The sequence below is a fragment of the Hemibagrus wyckioides genome, linkage group LG02, assembly GCF_019097595.1.
Source record: "Hemibagrus wyckioides isolate EC202008001 linkage group LG02, SWU_Hwy_1.0, whole genome shotgun sequence".
In the NCBI taxonomy this organism is placed as follows: Eukaryota; Metazoa; Chordata; class Actinopteri; order Siluriformes; family Bagridae; genus Hemibagrus; species Hemibagrus wyckioides.
Genome location: NC_080711.1, coordinates 12625835 through 12643415, shown reverse-complemented (window position 1 = coordinate 12643415; position 17581 = coordinate 12625835). Strand labels below are relative to the sequence as shown.

The following is a 17581-nucleotide window of genomic DNA, read 5'->3' as shown; positions in this document are numbered from 1 at the left end:
AGCAACTTGATGGACATGTGTGAAGTCTTTAGACTTATTTTTTAAGGCTGATATTTTGTGTATAGTAGGCAGAGCTTGCAGATAGATCAGGATGTAAACTACCAATAAAACAGATGTAAGAATCTCAAAATAACTGGTAATGGATAAAATAAAGTTATATTTATATATAAATAAAGCTGCAATTAGGATTGTATGTGAGCAAACGAAGTATTTTTTGTCAAATAAAACTTGAATGCAAGTGTGTGCTTGGGTTTAAGTTTATCATAGATGTTCCACAAACTTCCCTACAAGCAAATCCCGGGATGAGATCGCTTTGTAGACTTTGGTGATAAAATGGTTTTACACAGAAAGTCCTAGCATCATGGGGGAATAAATATTTAGACAAGCAAATATTTTCAAGACTTTTAATACAAACTTAATAAACTATCAGTCCCTCTTAACATGTAAGACACTGACTCAATACTTTTGTTATACCGTGTGTTTTTATCAAGTATTGCACGATGTAGGTACAAAATTAATATACGATTACATTTTGTCATAATATAGCAAAAATCTTAACTTTTAACAGAAAATACAACTCTTGTTTCTTTTTTTTTTTTTCCAAAAAAGCAAATATTCTTAAATCCCACCACTACGGAATATTCTGTACACAATCCTCAGAATAGTCAATGTTTTTAAAGATGGATTCATTTTACAATTTCAATAAAAAAAGAAATAACACAAAAGCTGCTGCAGCCATCACAGATCACTGGAGTAGTAAAAAGATATAAATGCAATACCATGTTGTAGAAACAATATATACTCTGATATTTTACAAACTCTGTACTAAATTAAATTATACAATTAGAAAAAAGACCAGGAAATTTCCACTTAGTATTTATGCCAATCCTTTGAAAATTGGCTGTCCAGCTATATCTTAAATACTGTAAGAGGCCATGACTTGTGTTTTAATTCCTCATAGAGTTATCTTAAAACAGTCAATAAAAAATAATTTTGTGCTTGGTTGGCAAAAAAAAAACAAAACAATATAATGTTGAGTTTAGGTAACCAAGCTTGGACATATAGTATTACAAGCTTTATCATAAAAAAAGAATAACAAAAGAAAAGAAAAACTCAAGGGGGCAAAGTAATTCACCCTCGGGCTCATGCTCTTTGACTTGTACACTGGGACTGTACAGTTAACGTGTAAGCTTTTCCTTTTTTTTTTTTTGCTCTTTTCTATTTTTTTTTTTCCCTCTTTTTCAGGATTTTAGAAAATAAGCACCCCCATCCAATCCCCAGTCACATATCTCTGGTCATTGTAGTAGCATCTTTGTTTCCTAGTTGGCCATTACTGGCTGGAATTGCTGGTTAGAATACTGCATGTTGCTCAAGCTGAAGTTTAGGCCATCCATCAGGGACTTCTCATTCAGGCCCCCATAGGTGGCGAACACGTCAAAGGCATTACTGTATTGGAGAGGGCTGAGACTCAGGCCGAGTGAGCTCTCTCCTGGGAACATTGCACTTGGACTGCCCTGGCCCTGGAGGCTGGGGAACACAAACTCCTTGGCATTTGGGGAAAGGGCTGAGGTCTTCTGCTGCTGTCCGTTCAACCCTAGGCCGTAGAGTGAGTGCATCGAAGTGGAGATGGCTTTCTGCTTCAGAAGGTTGTTAACATTCAAGCCCAGGTTGGTGGGGGAGCTCCGTGACACCTTGCTGCCATTGCGACCACTACTCTTCATCTTGGTGGAGCCGAATTTGGTGGCAGCAAATGTGGCGGTGGTAAAGGTTAAAGGCTGGGTGGATCGGGGCATAAAGGTGGGGCTGACGGCGGCCGACTGGCCGAAGGGAGGGGACGGTGAGCTGGATGTGGGTGAAGGTCCCACGGGCTCAGTGATTGGCATGAAAACCTGGGCCTCGGGGTTAAAGCTGTTCTTGATCTCCTTGTCCAACTCCAGCCCATTCTCATTGCTATCATCCAAATAGAGCACCTTGACAGGTCCTTTTTCCCCAATCTGATAAGACACCTCAAAAGGATCGATCCAAACGCTGAGATCCTGAGGCAGGTTGTTGCGTACATCTTCGATGTCCAACCCACTCTCTTTGGCTGCTTGCTCAACGACCGGGTCCACTTTCTCCCCAACGTGGATACAGCGGAACCCAGACCCTTTGTATGGCTTGTCCGGGTACCAGTGTCCCTCGTACTTCTGTTTCAGTTGCCGCTCCAGCTCCTCGCCAAAAATGTTGACACGACGCCGTGGCAGCTTATTGTACAGGTAAGAAATGATAAAGTTGAGTGCTACTTGGATTTCAAGCTGCATAGCTGCTAAACTGGCCAGGTGCAAAATATCGGTATTTCCAGAAGCCGCTTGAAATCTCACGTGGTATCAAGCCTTGCACAATACAAGGTTCAGCTGAAGCCAGGCAAAGGAACAAAGTGCTGGTTGCAGAGGAAATGTCTCCTTCCACAGATGAGTGATCCAGTTCCTTTAGAGAAGCAAAGAGAGCCATGTTAAAGAGCAGAGTAATCATGATTTTATCTCCAATGTCAGGTGCCCTTGTGCGTTATAAGCACTTCACAACTGACAGCATGAAAACTCACGAGCTGTGTAATTCTTAAACGTGTTGACATTACGATCTAGAAACCTTTATGCTCCTGTAGATGTGATCGAAGCGTCGAGGCGTTTTTAATCTGATTCACATGCATGCGGGTTTCTGAATCAATAAAATACATACATAAAAACGTCGCCATGCAGCAACAAAGACGACGGATTTAAAACATCCGAATGTGTTTGCAGCGCTGTGGAGCGAATATTCAGCCCTTTTTTCTTTCCATGGATAAATTGAGGGCAGAACCTGTTCATAATCGTTGGCAACAGTTTGCGCTGGAGGCAGAGAAAGCAGGCAGCCCTGTCGACGTCAGCGCGCGTGCTATAAGCGCTTTGGCGTCAGAGACACGCAGCTCTCTGGGCTGATCGCGTTACATAATAACGAGCTCCCACTATATCCCAAACCTAACCGAGTCCTTATCATACAACTGTAAACATCTCAGCGATTTTTTTCATTTTTTTTATGCGTGTGTAGAAGGTGTCCTGTGGCAGCGATTAGGAGCAGGTTGATACGAATGTGCTAGAATGTTAAAAAGCTCTCAGTATGCTGTAAAGCATCGGCACACTGACTGACTGCGGCTAGGCGCTCCCAAATAAATCCCACTTTATGAGACTTGCATTCGATATTAGAGATGTTTCTAGAAGATGCAAACACTCCTGTGGAAAGCGTTAAGCCTGTTTCATTTAATGATCCCGAGCAGCTTTGAGGTCTGGTATAATTCGAGGGTTTAATAGTAAGGACAATCACAAGCACCTATGGAAAGGGTTTAATTAATGGTCTGAAACATGAAGCATGCGGTTATATTCAACGCTTACTCCCAGGAAAGCGGTTTTTTAAAGCCATATCACGAATAACCCAGTTCATTTCGGTTTACGACAGCACAAGGAGCCCGACATTCGACGATTATAAACGCGAAATTCAGCCATTAAACCACCGCAGCCATGAAATAAACGCTTATAAGGCTGCGGGTTTAGAGTTTTACTATAGTTAGCAACCCCTCCCTGATACTGAAACCTCTCGCCTACTGACGCAGTAACTTGGCAGGATATTGAAGTTCTCTCTATGCATAACACAATATAGTACTGCATTTTCCACGATGACAAAAATCAACTTCAGTGCAATATAAAAACACCAAATGCAAAATAGCGCAGAGTAACGTCAAATGAACGGCTACTTACTTTCGTGAAAAAAAGAAAGGTTCGCAGTAGTTGAAGTACCGTTAACTAGTGCAAATAGAAAACTGTAGATATAAATATTTTCTTCACATTAAGCAAGTTAACATAAAAAAAAGGTATTCCAGTTTGTAGACGTAAAGTTTTGCTTCCGTTAACCTTCGTAAAAGCGCCTTTCCACCCTCTGTACCTGGGTGTTTTTACAACTTCGTCTCCGACTGCTTGTCATCCTCCTGTATTTATAGTTTTCCTCCGCCATCGGCACGAGGTGGGCTGTGATGCGGTTTCAAAGGTCAAAACAATACAACGCTGCCTTGAAGGATGTGATTGGTCAAACTCGGGATATAAACCCGCCCCTATTATGAGGATCTTTCTTGTGATTGGTGTATTTTGCCGTCAAACAAACTGCTCCCCATCTCATACCAAGGGGGTTCGCCCGTTAAAGGGACTTGACGTCACACGTTACCTAGTTCCACTCATAGGGTTTCATCTGAAACTTAGACCATTTAGGCAAACAAGACTGCTAAATAATCATAATAAAAATACAAGAAAATATTCTAACTCGTATCCGAAAATTATTTGTAAGCGTTGCTAATATAGTGTCAATGGTCTTTCATTGCTCATTTGCAAGGAATGGTGCATGTTAAATGTTAATAACCACGAAAAGATTAAAAAAAAAAAAAAAAAAGCTCGATCAGTATGGCAGGAGCTCTCCTTTTTTCCTACAGTAGTTTCATATAGATTTCTTATTCATCAAGTTTTTTTTCTTTGGGATGTTTTTATTTTTATTTTATTCACAAGCGCTTGCACACGTTAAATCGTGAACAGTTTTCTCTTCCACGCAACAACTCGAAGCCGAGGGAGAGCCTCAGCGGAGAGATACAGTGGCAGTGGGCGGAGCTCCGTGACTTCAGCAAGAAGGAAAAAATAGAAACGCTGATTGGCTTAAAAACTGACCGGAGCTTCCAGTGAATGGTGTACGCATAGGGGAAAAAGAACACCCTGTCTGAAATATCTAATGATATAATTATTACCTAAATAATGAAATATCATGTTCTATGCACTAATAGAGAAGACAGAAAACATATTTGAGCGAGCTTCGTTTAACTGAAATCTTTTGTGCTTAATGTAAATGACCTTAAATTGCATGTGCTTGGGACAGTAGAGGTGAATCCATTCACAGCTACCTGATGCACTAGCTTACTGTACTAATACCTTTCTATTGTGTTACTATACACTTCCGTGAAAAGTATATAATCATGAACCAGAAAGAGAGAGCAGAAAATGTGTCAGTCTTCCCCGTGGTGCATAATGGGACCATTAAGTTCACAAAGTGTCCCTTGCCCCAGTCTTAATTTGTTTAGCAAATATATAGTCCATTAAATTCATCTTTCTTTTTTTTTTACTCCAAGTACTAAGTTATAGTACTTGCAAATATTTCTCAACGTGAACACTAGTTTAAAATAGTTCATAAGTATAAACTACCTTTATGTATATCTTTTGATCATCACATGTTTATGTTCTTACAGTTTCATTCATGGCCATGGATGTACTCCTGGTGCCAAATGCAAAAACCCCACTTCTTCAAGACTGCTTTTTTTTTTTTTTTTGCAGTTCTGTTTGTGCGTATCCGAGTAAACCAACTAATGGTGCGGTGAAACAAAAAACACACATTTATCTTAAAAGGCCATTTTTATTTCATTAACTGACAAGCCTGATGTGATTTAAATGAGTCATTAGTTAGCCTACTAACGAGCTGACTACTTAGACCATGAAGATATTACAACTCCTCTTCCTGTACAGCAAAAGATGGAATAGCTTCTTAGCACAAATTGATCATTGCTTGCTATATGACAGGAAATAGATTCATGCTGGCTTTTAAAGATGACACAGGATAAATTTAACTTAATCCAGTTCACTGCACCGATTATAAAGGAAAACTCTGTAGCACAAGCTGTCTTCAGTGACAGAAAGGGTGTTTGTGTTGTTTGTACATGTCCCCCTGCACTTATAACTACAATTTCAAAATCCTGCACAATAACCACCACAAAGTTGGCAGTCAAAATAGTAAACAGGTGAAGACACACTGACAAAACATTCTCATATAATGTTCCTTTTATTAATAGAAGTTAACATAGACATGTGTCCTGGTGAGCTATATTTTAATATTTTCTCATTCATCCATCTTGAGTAGCCACCTTATCCTGGTCAGGGTTGTGGTGGATTCGGGGTCTATCCCAGGAAAACTGGGTGCAAGGCAGGAGAATTAAGCCCTGCTGAGAATGCTGCTCTATCACAGGACACCATCCACACTCATTCACACCTTGGGGTAATTGAGCATAGCTAATCTGCTTCCCTGCATTTTTTTTGGACAGTGGGAGAACATGCAAAACTCCATACAGGCAGTAACCCAAGCTTAGGATTGAACCAAGAACTCACTGTGATGTGCCAGCTGTGATGTGGCAACAATCCGATGTACCAACATGCCACCTATCATTTTTATAGCTAATGTTATTAGCATACAATATTAGCTATCTGGCGGGACCATAGCAGTTTATGCTTCAGACATTTTGTGTGAATATTGTTATGTTATGTTCCTAGTCTACCCCTACTTTACGGAATTCATCAACACTACCGATTTAAATTAATGTGTTTTGTGGAATTAAATGCATGTCATAATTTTGCATAATCTTGCTAGATGACAAACTGGTCGTCAATGCATGATGGTGGTGAACAATTTGTGCCAGGACTCTTTATTTTTTTAGTGCTTTTGTTTAATGGGCTAGATAAGTGCACATTTCTGGTGCTGATATGATCCTCCGGAATTAACAGAACTAAAGTAAGGGCTGTATATCATCCACACTCTTCCATAGATACTTTTCTCACTAGAGTTGTAATATATTACTGTTGTAATATATATACATATATATGAGGCATAATATAATAGTGCATCCATATAATAGCATTGCATAATGTGTTGCCTGGGGAACAGAGCTGATGCGTGGCCATGTTTAATGGCTGTGTTATTTCTGCCTTGCTGCAGCCAACAGAAGGCAAGCTCATTTCCTGGAAAAAGCCAGGAGAGAGAACTTTCTCTGATTGGACTGGTTACTGACAGTGTTTAATATGAGAGTCACACACACACAAATGCAGGCTGCTCTCATCCCCTCCTTTCCCCGTTCCTCCTAGACTCTTGCGAGACCCAGGCTGAGAGCTTTTTTTTTTTCCTATCTTTCTTTCTTTTTTTTTCTTTTTTGACGTCAGTGATTGTTGTTATTTAACATGAACCTCTGAAGCAGGTTCACACAATGGACAAATGCTTGTCCTTTCTTTTGATGTAGGATCTACAGTAGAAGGGGGTGTGTGAAAATAGATGGGGTGCAGGAGATAAAAGGAAGGCCAAAATAAGTGGGTGTAAAAGTCAGAGGAAAAAAACTTCCAAGGGAAATGTGAGAATTTAAATGGCTTTTAGATACACTTTGGTATTTAGCATGGCCGTCTTCTTAGGTCTGCATGACATTCATGTGATTGGTGTTAAATGATTTAAGGCTTAACAATGTTTCCAAGCCTAGCTCTGAGCACTTCACAGATACAGATACACTGCTAGTACATTGACCAACTTAATCTTTAAGTAGGCTAGCTTTAATCTTTAAGAACTAGCTCACTGATATAAGGTAAACCATGTTTAGTATGGAGCTGCAATATATCAAACCAAACCTGACCATCATGATAGATCATTTGTATCTATCAGTATGAAAATATACACTGTTAGCTTTGTTAGTTGTAACCTTCACACTATACAAGTACTATAAGGAACTATAAGGAAACATTATCAAACAGAAATGAACTCATAAGGAAAAATGGTTATTAGACTAAACCTTAAACTACATAGATAAACACAGAAACTAGTGTCCGCCGGAAAAGCAGTCCATTCCTACACGTTTCATTAGACACAAACATTTGCTACCACTGAGCTAGCAGATGTGAGCACCTATGACAGCTCTACCTGCCACACCATTAGCTGAAAATGGCATCTTATGTAATTCAGCAACAGTGCATTCAACCCGGTCGATAGTTTGCTGCAGAAAAGTGCCTGGGCTTGCCGAAAATCTCTGCATGACCTGTTCTGTGTCAACAACAATGAAAAATACCTTTGTATTGACTGCTTGCTCTCACTGGGGAGGGAGAGAGAGCGAAATAGAGAGAGAGAGAGCACAGGCTATGAAGCTTTCCCTGCCTCCTAATGAGGTTAGAGTGTTTTCTTACTTTTGGAGAAAAGAATTATGTACTAAATTGCGACATGCTAGGGGAAAGAGCGCAAGCAAAGTCAGCAACTTTTCACAAATAATTTGAAAAAATAATAATAGCTGATGGGGATTTGATAGAATTATTCACTACTCAAAGATGAGTAATGTAGTATAGCCTTTTTTAATTAAAACTTATAGCAGCCTAATATAAGTGGAATTGACAGGTAAAATGTGATTTGAAGAGATTAGACTCCTTAGATTCTGCTTTTGTATGAAGGCAGGAGGTCAGTCATATGACTGGAAATGTTTAACGCGATTGCCTTGCACTTTTGAGGGTGGGTTGGGGGTGGGGTGTTGATTCCTGTCCTGTGTGTGTTTGTGTGTGTGGAGTCTCTATGTTCTTTGGGGGTTTCTTCCAGATACTCCAGTTTCCTCCCCAGTCCAAAGACATGCATTGTAGGCTGTGTAGGCATTGTGTGTATGTGTGTGTGTGTAGTTGTTCCCTGTGATGGGTTGGCACCTCATCGCCTATATTATGCCCCGAGTCCCCTTGGATAGTTTCCAGGCTCAATGTGAGAATAAACAGTACAGAAAATGGATGGATGAATCTTTCATAATTATATATTCCTTTCTGATTATTTCTATAGGACCTACACTAATGTTGTCTTAATGGGAAAAACATTACATGGAAATTGATGCAAGTCTTTATAAATGAGGGCTTAGCAGCTGTTGAGGTATTTTGTCTTTAATTCTCAGTCAGGAAAGCTATTTTACACACACATACACACCAACAGGAATGTATAATGGATGCAACTAGTCAAAAATCAACACAGGCAAGTTATGGCCAATAACAGTGTAAACACAAGGATAACAACAAATCAGAAATGCTAGCAAAAAACAGTCTGGTGGATATAGATGCCTACAGGAATATTAGAGAAGAATTATAGGATTCCTTCAAGCCTTCTCACCACATCCCTTTCATTAGGACTGAGAGAATTAGGAATGCTGGGTCAGTAGTTAGATGTCTCTGTGGTGTCAGCTGATAACAGGCAGCAACTGAGCCATGAAACAAGCTTTTACTCAAATTGAACCAATTTTGTTCACTAAAAAAGAAAGGAAGGAAAAAATAAGAAACAAACATGAAAGGGTATATCGAAAAAGAGTATTTTTTTAATCATCAGTGTTGTTTTATGCTCTGTGATCGACAAAGGCTGTAAAGGCATGTCACTGCAAATCAATTATAAAACTTCTATAGTTGTGTTGGCTTGTTTCACTATTTTTGGCTTGCAGTGTAAGAGTGATAATGAAGCTCCAGAAAGTGTGTGGGGAGGCTGTTTCTGTGTGTGTGGGTGTGTGAAAAATCCATTGACTGTTACTGGTCTTTCTTAAAGACGATCAGCAGAATAACAGAAGTATGTTGTATGTCTTTTAGGGAAGTTATATATTAATAGCACTATTTTTAGTAGGCAGCACAGAGTGCTTTAGTGAACTGCATAGAACGACCGCTTGTATTAAATCTGCTTGTCCATAGTCCATAGAAGTTTCTAAAATTCACAAAATTGAATTTAGTGTCATTTCATGGCTCTTTATATATAGTAAAATGCATTTCTGTCTAGAGCACACTATGCTGTGTAAATGAAATGAGTCAGTGCCATTTTTCAGTCACTGTGACAGTTTTAATGCAGAGTCCACACCTCTATTTATACTGCTTTCTGGCTTTGCCATTTTTTTCTGGAGTGCTGATTTATGCTCTTGTATTTGAATCGACTTCTCTCTGTGTTTGTGTTAACAAAAGTAACATCACTTAAAAGCTAGTCTAATATTAAAGTGTAGGCATGTTGGGTAATACCACTAAGCTAAATAGCAAACATGACAGGCTAGTTAGGTTACATATGAAAATGTTCTTGCCCTAGAAAGTTTCTAGAAAGGAACAAAGGGGGAAAAAAGATGCCTATGTAGGACTTTAGTGTATTGTTCTTTGATGATGCCCTAACATATGGAAGCTGACTCCATAGTTTATTGCAGAATGTTGTGTTGAAGCCAACTGAAAGGCATAAAAGGTGTAAAAGCCCTGTCTAGGGGGATCAGACAGCTTTGCTGACATTACAGAGGAAGGAAAGCACCACACAGGGCACAGGACATCGCAGTCTGGCGCCTGGTGTTGAGTTGACAGCTCGCTCTGGACTGGAAGGGGAAGACAAGGTGTCAAGGGAGGAGAAGAAGGCAAGGAAAGGGTGTGAGAGGAGGAGAGACAGTTGACTCAGGATCAGAGGCTTTGGTTATAATACTACAGGGGGGGTTTATGGATCTGCTGTGCAGCCTGTAAGAAGATAAAGACCATAAAGATTGTTACAGCAGTGTCACTTACCACACTTAGAGCAGATCATTCTTTGGGGAAATATTCATGTCATTATCCACACTGCTGTTTGGTAGATTGACAACACAAAGTTTAGCAGGTGAGCCAAAGCTAAATTGGAAAAACACGCATTTCATGTGTTCAAAAAGACCAAAACTGATGCAGGGTTACAAAGAATTAAACATTTAAGACTAAAAGAGAAAACATGAAGCAGCTATGGAACCATGGGAGGCAGACAGCACAGAATAAAAAAAAAAAAAAAGACTGAGGAAAGGAGGGAGGAATCAACTTGTTCTGCGTCAGAACTGAAAACTGAGCAGCTTGGTGTTAATGGAGGAGAAATAATGCATGGACACCTAATGCATCTGAAAGTCCACCTCAAACACCCCCCTCATTCATAATGCAACTCTCGTGTTCGGCTGGTCTATAATAGAGTTTCGACATGAAAAGAAACGCAAGACTAAGAACCCTAATGCTACATGACATCACGGCATTTAATCAATCACTAAGCACATTAAACATCCTGTAACATGTAGTCTCCTTTTTACAGCTCTAGTGGTAACTGCAAACTAGCAATCCTGGCATGGGAATAAAAAATTTCCATTTGTTATTGACAGATCATGTCATTTGGTGCCACTTGCATTTCTCAAAAACATTGCTTGCAACACATGACAACTGACAAAGAAGAGAGTTGCTTAAGGGTTAAAGCCCAGATGACAACAGTTAACATGGCTTACAGTTTACAAACCACAAAGCAAAAACAAGAAGTGCAGAAGTGCATGAATTTCAGAAGGCATGACAGCGGGACTGGAATGATCCTTATATGTAAACCTTATTTAAAGTCTTTTTTTTTTCAGTTACGATTTATTTTGCAATGCTTTCTGATAAACACATAAGACGGTTAAGATGAATATTGCTCAATAGAAAAGGCATGTCTAGGCATGCCTTGTGCATTTCAGATATAACATCTCCTTTTATGGTTGCTGTGAATGCAAAGAGTGAAAGGCATACAGTATATCGCTATCAGTGGATGTTAAATGATAAATGCTTATGTATATATAATTACACTGAATATAATGGACTTTACATTGCATATGCTTACAATATGCAGCATTGAAGAATCTGTTTCACAAAACATTGATAATATTATAATGAAAACTTGCAGATGCTTTTATAAATAAGTTATCATCAGATAAGGAATGTGGTTGGTTCCTCATATAGTATCATAGTGTGAGAGAAGAAGAAGAAGGAAAGGGAGAGAGGAACATGGCATGGGTTGCATGGGTGTTCATGACACCATCTGTAGCTGAATTGCCTGTACATCGTATGTGATTTCTCTAAAACACAAACCACATACCCACCTCCAACCATTTCACTAAAAAACAAAGTATTAACAAATGACAAAACATTAAGGATATTAATATTACCAAAGTAATACCAAATACTGAGCACTAGAAATAGTTATAAGAAAGAAGTGGTCACTGGTTGGTAAACTGAGGTTTAGTAAAAGATCAGGTTCCACACTGTTCTAAAACACCCACATGTCATTTTTGCAGACCAACAGGAGGTATGATAGGCAGTGACCAAAATGGCACTAACTGCTACTTAATGTGACCAGATGTCTCATAAATGCTTTTAAATAGCTCATATTAGCCAGCTAATATTAACATGTGTTTGTGCCCAATACGACATACAAAGAAATACACAGACTCAAACTGAAGTAAACATATTTTCAGTGTATAATTAGTGCCCAGGGGTGTATTTAGGGGACAGGATGGTAAATTGTCAATGAAATGATCTTCTACTGAGCAGAACAAAAATACCAAATGCAGGAAAAAGGCAAGTGGCAAAGCAAACACATGCTCACCCAGAATATCTGCATTCAGTGGCACATCCTGCACAGATGTTTACAGATGGACCAGTGTAAGAATGGCGCAATGCCCAGTCTCTCTCGCTCTCTGTCTCTCTCTCTCTCTCTCTCTCTCTCTCTCTCTCTCTCTCACTCACACACACACATTATATATATACACTATTATAACAGCAGGCACACATGTATGGTAAAGGATATGCCTTCAGTTCCACTTCAGTTCACTTAATTGTGTGAATTCAGGGTTCATGGAACACCCACAGGCTTGAAACGTCATAGGCATAAATAATGACACATTCAAACTCAGAATGACTCAGCCATGATCAGAGAAACTTATTTTTAATTCTAGATCTTTTCTTTTTGAAATCTGCCATATCATAGCCTAGGGATACACATGGTTTTTAAAATGATTAACATCAGATAACCTCTCTTGGCTAGATTTCTCTATAATGTTGATTTAGCACTTTAATTGTCCAATGTTCTTCCATGTTAAAAAAAGAAAGAAAGAAAGAAAGAAAGAAAGAAAGAAAGAAAGAAACTTTGGTTGATTTGTTGTCTCTGATTTTAAGATTCTCTTATGATTCTTGGGTTCTTTGCATTAAAAACAACGAGTCATTACTGTAATAATATTTAATGTATTTTCTAGTGTGTGGTTGGAGATACACCAAGAAAGGAGGTTTACCTTTTAAAAGATCCTGTTTAAGATCAATAAAGATATTCAGTGCAGAAACAAGTCAAGTCTGTGCAGGGAGTGGATAAAAAGCTGCTGGTTTTAATAACATTAACATTAAGTTCAGCTACTCAGCCCCAACTTGCATTTGCAAGTATTTTTCTTTTCTTGTATTTTCATCGAAAGTGCACCACCCAAACAACGGACAATAGCATGAGACTCACATTCTGATTCCCCAAGACACAAAGAATTCGGGAAATTTATGTATGTTAAAAAGCCTGGACCAAAGTTTTGCAAGTACTGAGGATAGTGCAGTTGCTTTCTATATAAATAACCAAGCAATCTTCTAAACCTGAACACTGGACAAATGGAGCTATCATTTAATGGTGTTTAATTCCATTAATATATTCAAACCTGATTAAATCTAACTATATATCAGCCAGTGTTCAAACACTTTTCAGATGTTCTGTTATTAATTTCATGTAAATCTGTGTTGGCAAATGACAACACATCTGTCAGGTTTTTGTGCAGATAAGACTTGTGTTAAGTCACGAGTGTGTGAGGTGGAACTATCTCAGTGCATACAACACACATTTCCTAGGGCCTGTGACACAGGTGGGACCAGATATTTACTGGATATTAAGACATGTCCTTTCAGACAATAAACCCCAAATAAATCTCCTTCACTCAACAAAGACTTTTCATTATACTACCTTATTTTAAGTTAGCATTGTGTGTCTTGAAACAACAAGGTTTTGTGTGTCAATTTTGTACAGGTAGAGAAGGTCTGGAGAAAGTTTTATCATAATCCATCATTTAAATTCATCAAATGATTCAGAATTTTAGTGCTTTGCTTTGTTTGAAGTTAGTCATTTTCTAACACTGAAACAACTCTACAGCATACTCAGCAAAATGAATATGCTTTCGACCTATAAACATAAAAATGGAGTCCAACAGGGACGATAGAGTTAAGAAAAATAAATGGACAAGGGTCAACCCTAACCATAACCCTTTACAGCAAAGTATAGTCTGCTAAGTGGTAAGCTATAGTTACTAGGTTAGCAAAGGATAATGAATTGTGACTTTTAATTTCATTTATACATTCAACTTACAGTATGTGATTTATCCTGGTCAAGGTTGCAGTGAATCAGTAGAACATACTGGAACACTGGGTATGACATCGGAACACAGAAGCCATCACACTTATTCAGATAGACAGGGATCATGTCGGCACTACTTATTACTCCACCATGCTTTCCCTACACTTTTAATGCACCGACTTCAATTTGGGATATATTTCTGTGTCTTACTGTAGGATATTTAAATGCCACTAATTGCTTGAAGGCAGCTCTCAAATGGCAATCAAAGGAATGGGTAACCTTACTGGGTTTGCTGTTATTTGATCATGGCCCCTGTGTCTGTATTTGGGTATAATTATATGCATGCAAATACTTAATATAATTTTTAAAGATTTAAACAGTGTAAAAATAGTGCCATGCAAGTGTAACAGTACTACTGGGTATGACAAGCCTATCAAATTGTGATTTTTTTTTTGTGATTGTGATTTATATGGAAAGGCAGTGTGAGTAAGGCTCTACAGTAATGCTTCTACAGAGACCTTTTGTGAAAAGGTTCCACCTCTGATTGTAAAATCTTAGTGGACTGTACAATAAGATGAGTCACTCATGTAGGCAGCACCCTGCTAGGTAAAGAAATGGCCAATTCAGACATTCTGCTGCAGTGCTTTAGAAAATGACACCCACAGTCTTCTACCTCAAAGCCCAGGAACCCAGAGTTTGCAGTTTATAGAGCACAGCAAGGTAATACATTGTGAGTGGGGTCTGAAATCCAGGTAGCCTTTTAACAATTTGCGTCAGCAGTGCAATCTAGAGAAAGTGCCCTTCCCTGCAATATCACCACAGCTCTTGACCAAACTTTCCTGAGCATATTCAGAAATGAATGGATTTTGATAAAACCTATTATTGTAGATTGGAAAAGTTCATGTAACCCTTAAACCCTCTTCCTGCTGAATAGAAACTCCAGGCACACAGCTCTCTGGCCTGTTAGGCAGTAGTGATGTCAAAGTCTCCATGGCAACTATTCATACAGATCACTTCGCCTTGCTCATTTTTTCCTTTCATTGTATAGGTGACATTCAAGCGCAGTTTCCTTTCAGGGCAATGCACCGCTTCATGTGCTTATCATGCGTAAGGAGCGTAACCTGACCTCCTGAAACGGCAAGCAGGGCAAGAGGTTATGAGGATGAGCAAATGCAAAATTCGGAGGAAGGGATGTCAACTCAGTGGAAAGGCAAAGAGGCTGCGTCACCCCTACACATATCACTCATCAATTTTAAATGGGTTTTTCTTCTGGTCTTGTGAATTTGTCATGTCACTTGGAGGTGCTTATTGAAGGCTCAAGGCCATGCAGATAATGGCTGGGAATACAGCAGAGACGTATAAATTCACAGCTTCTTCCTGCTAATTTAAGGCTTAGTGATGGATGAGTTAAATCTCCATGGTGATATGTGGTCAAAACAAAATGCAAAGCAGCTTGTCATTTCTGTCTAGGTAGTATCATGACAGCTAATTGCTTGTGGCCTGACTTGTGCTTAATCTAAATTAATTCCTAGATGTGAACTGTGATCGTTGTTACAAAGAGGTACACTTAGTGTGGTACTCTTGAAGTGCGCTCATCGGGTGCCATGTTGTCTTGCTGGTAGTGGTATAGTGTTGAGACTTAATTTCACTATATTTTTTAATATTGCAGTATGAATAATAAGGGGTTTTTGATTGTTCCACCTCCACTACATTCTTTGTTTCATAATGCCAACATTTTCTGGGACAGGGTTAGGATGCTATTACTTTCATTAAAAAAAAATGCAGAAAGTTTATTAATTCAATTCACTTTTATTTGTATAGCGCTTTTAACAAAGAGCATTGTCTCAAAGCAGCTTTACATAAGAAACAACATAAGAAAACAACAAACATATAAACCGAGAAACAGACAGTTCTAGATGTTATCTCAAGTGAGCAAGCCTGAGGTAACTGAGGCGACAGTGGCAAGGAAAAACTCCCTTAGATGGTATGAGGAAGAAACCTTGAGAGGAACCAGACTCAAAAGGGAACCCATCCTCATTTGGGTGACAGCGGAGAGTGTGATTATATTGTGCACTTATGTGTATTTCTATGCATTATCAACCTGAACAAAACAATATCAAAACCACCCAGACTTGTTCTGTTTCTGTGAAGCTCCGAAACCTGCTGGGAGAATACACATGGATTTACCATGGCCATGCATATTGCATAATATGACAGCTATTAATAGTACATGGACTCCATTATGAAGTGTAAACACCCCCGCACCCTGATACTGAATCTAAGGAGTGTTGCTTGGCTTTATGAAAGCTTGGAGGATTGAGAAGAGGATAAACCCAGTGGAGCAGGGCATCGACTTACTTTTAATCCACATGTATTGTTGGTGTTGTTTAATCAGCAAATATAACAGCAGGCAGAAGGTGAGTGGTTGATTAGAGGCATGCTGTGTAAAAGCTTTTACAAGCAATATATTCTTGTATACGGCAAAATCATTTGTAATTATACAAATCGCTTTTGCAAGAATATATTGGCAGCTGCCTACTTGCCAGTAAAAATCATAAAACAAAATTTTACTGCTTAGGTCCATTGATTAGCAGATGCTATGGCTACAATGAATTCACTGAGTCTGTGTCACTAGCCTGAATTTGATTACCTTTTTGTTGTTAAATCAGATGGTACTATGGAGTGTTTACAAACACTTCTGCTGTTTTACATTAAAGAACATTGTTAGCTACTGTCTGATTTGCCCATTTACTTAAAATGAGTAATCCTTGACAAACATTAAGATTCAAAAACATCAAGAACTTAAACATTCAATTTGTGGCTATTTTTTCTTGCAAAGAGCTTCTGTTGTTTCATCAAAACATGTAATGTGTAGGTCAGCTACACAAATCCTTAGTTCTAGTGCTGTTAATGTCGGACTTTTTAAACATTCAAGAAGAATTAGGAATTTCCTGTTACATGTGTTAGGAAACAATAAAGCCATTTTTTGGTTTGCTAATGCAGACTGAAAACAACCCAAGTTTCAATTGCTGTCATATGCTCTTGAGTCAGACAGTTTTATGAATGGGAAGACTGCTGGAAGAGGAGCCAGTTGAGAAGAATGAGAAATAAGAAAAATAAAAGAAAGGAGGACAGAAGTGAGAGAGTGGGGAGCATGGAAAATTGAAGCATGTCAGCCAAGGGTCAGATTGAAAGAACTCCTCTGGGATGTTTCTGAGCACTAAGTGCAAAGTACAGCTCATACAAGGCAAGGTATGGCACATAGATGCTCTGAAACGACTGGTGAACAGATGAAACCAGAAAATGACAAACTCTGGTTAAATGATATAGTTCAGAAATCATTTTAGTGCAATTTAAATCTTAATGTATAAAGGAAAATAACAGCGTTGTTAGAATCTGATGACTTTTTCACCATGAAATTATCGTTCTTTAAGAAATATCTAGTTTAAAAACAAGTTTAAGTATGAATGAACAATGATATTGAATTTAATTTAGTATGAGTGAGAATAAACTTTCATCTCTTCTATCTGAAGATTAAATGTACTGCAGTGCCTTTTATACAAGGTTGTTTTGCTAAGAC

At 38.6% G+C, this 17581-nt stretch overlaps 1 protein-coding gene across 1 annotated transcript; it reads right to left on the bottom strand.

Moving 5' to 3' along the window:
* Positions 1 to 390: 390 nt before the first annotated feature.
* Positions 391 to 3987, bottom strand: tob1a (transducer of ERBB2, 1a). Its single transcript, XM_058416199.1, has 2 exons — positions 3768 to 3987; positions 391 to 2466 (listed from the first exon to the last, which is right to left on the bottom strand). The coding sequence occupies exon 2, from the start codon at positions 2298 to 2300 to the stop codon at positions 1320 to 1322; it is 981 nt and encodes a 326-aa protein (XP_058272182.1). The 5' UTR covers positions 2301 to 2466; positions 3768 to 3987; the 3' UTR covers positions 391 to 1319.
* Positions 3988 to 17581: the final 13594 nt, after the last annotated feature.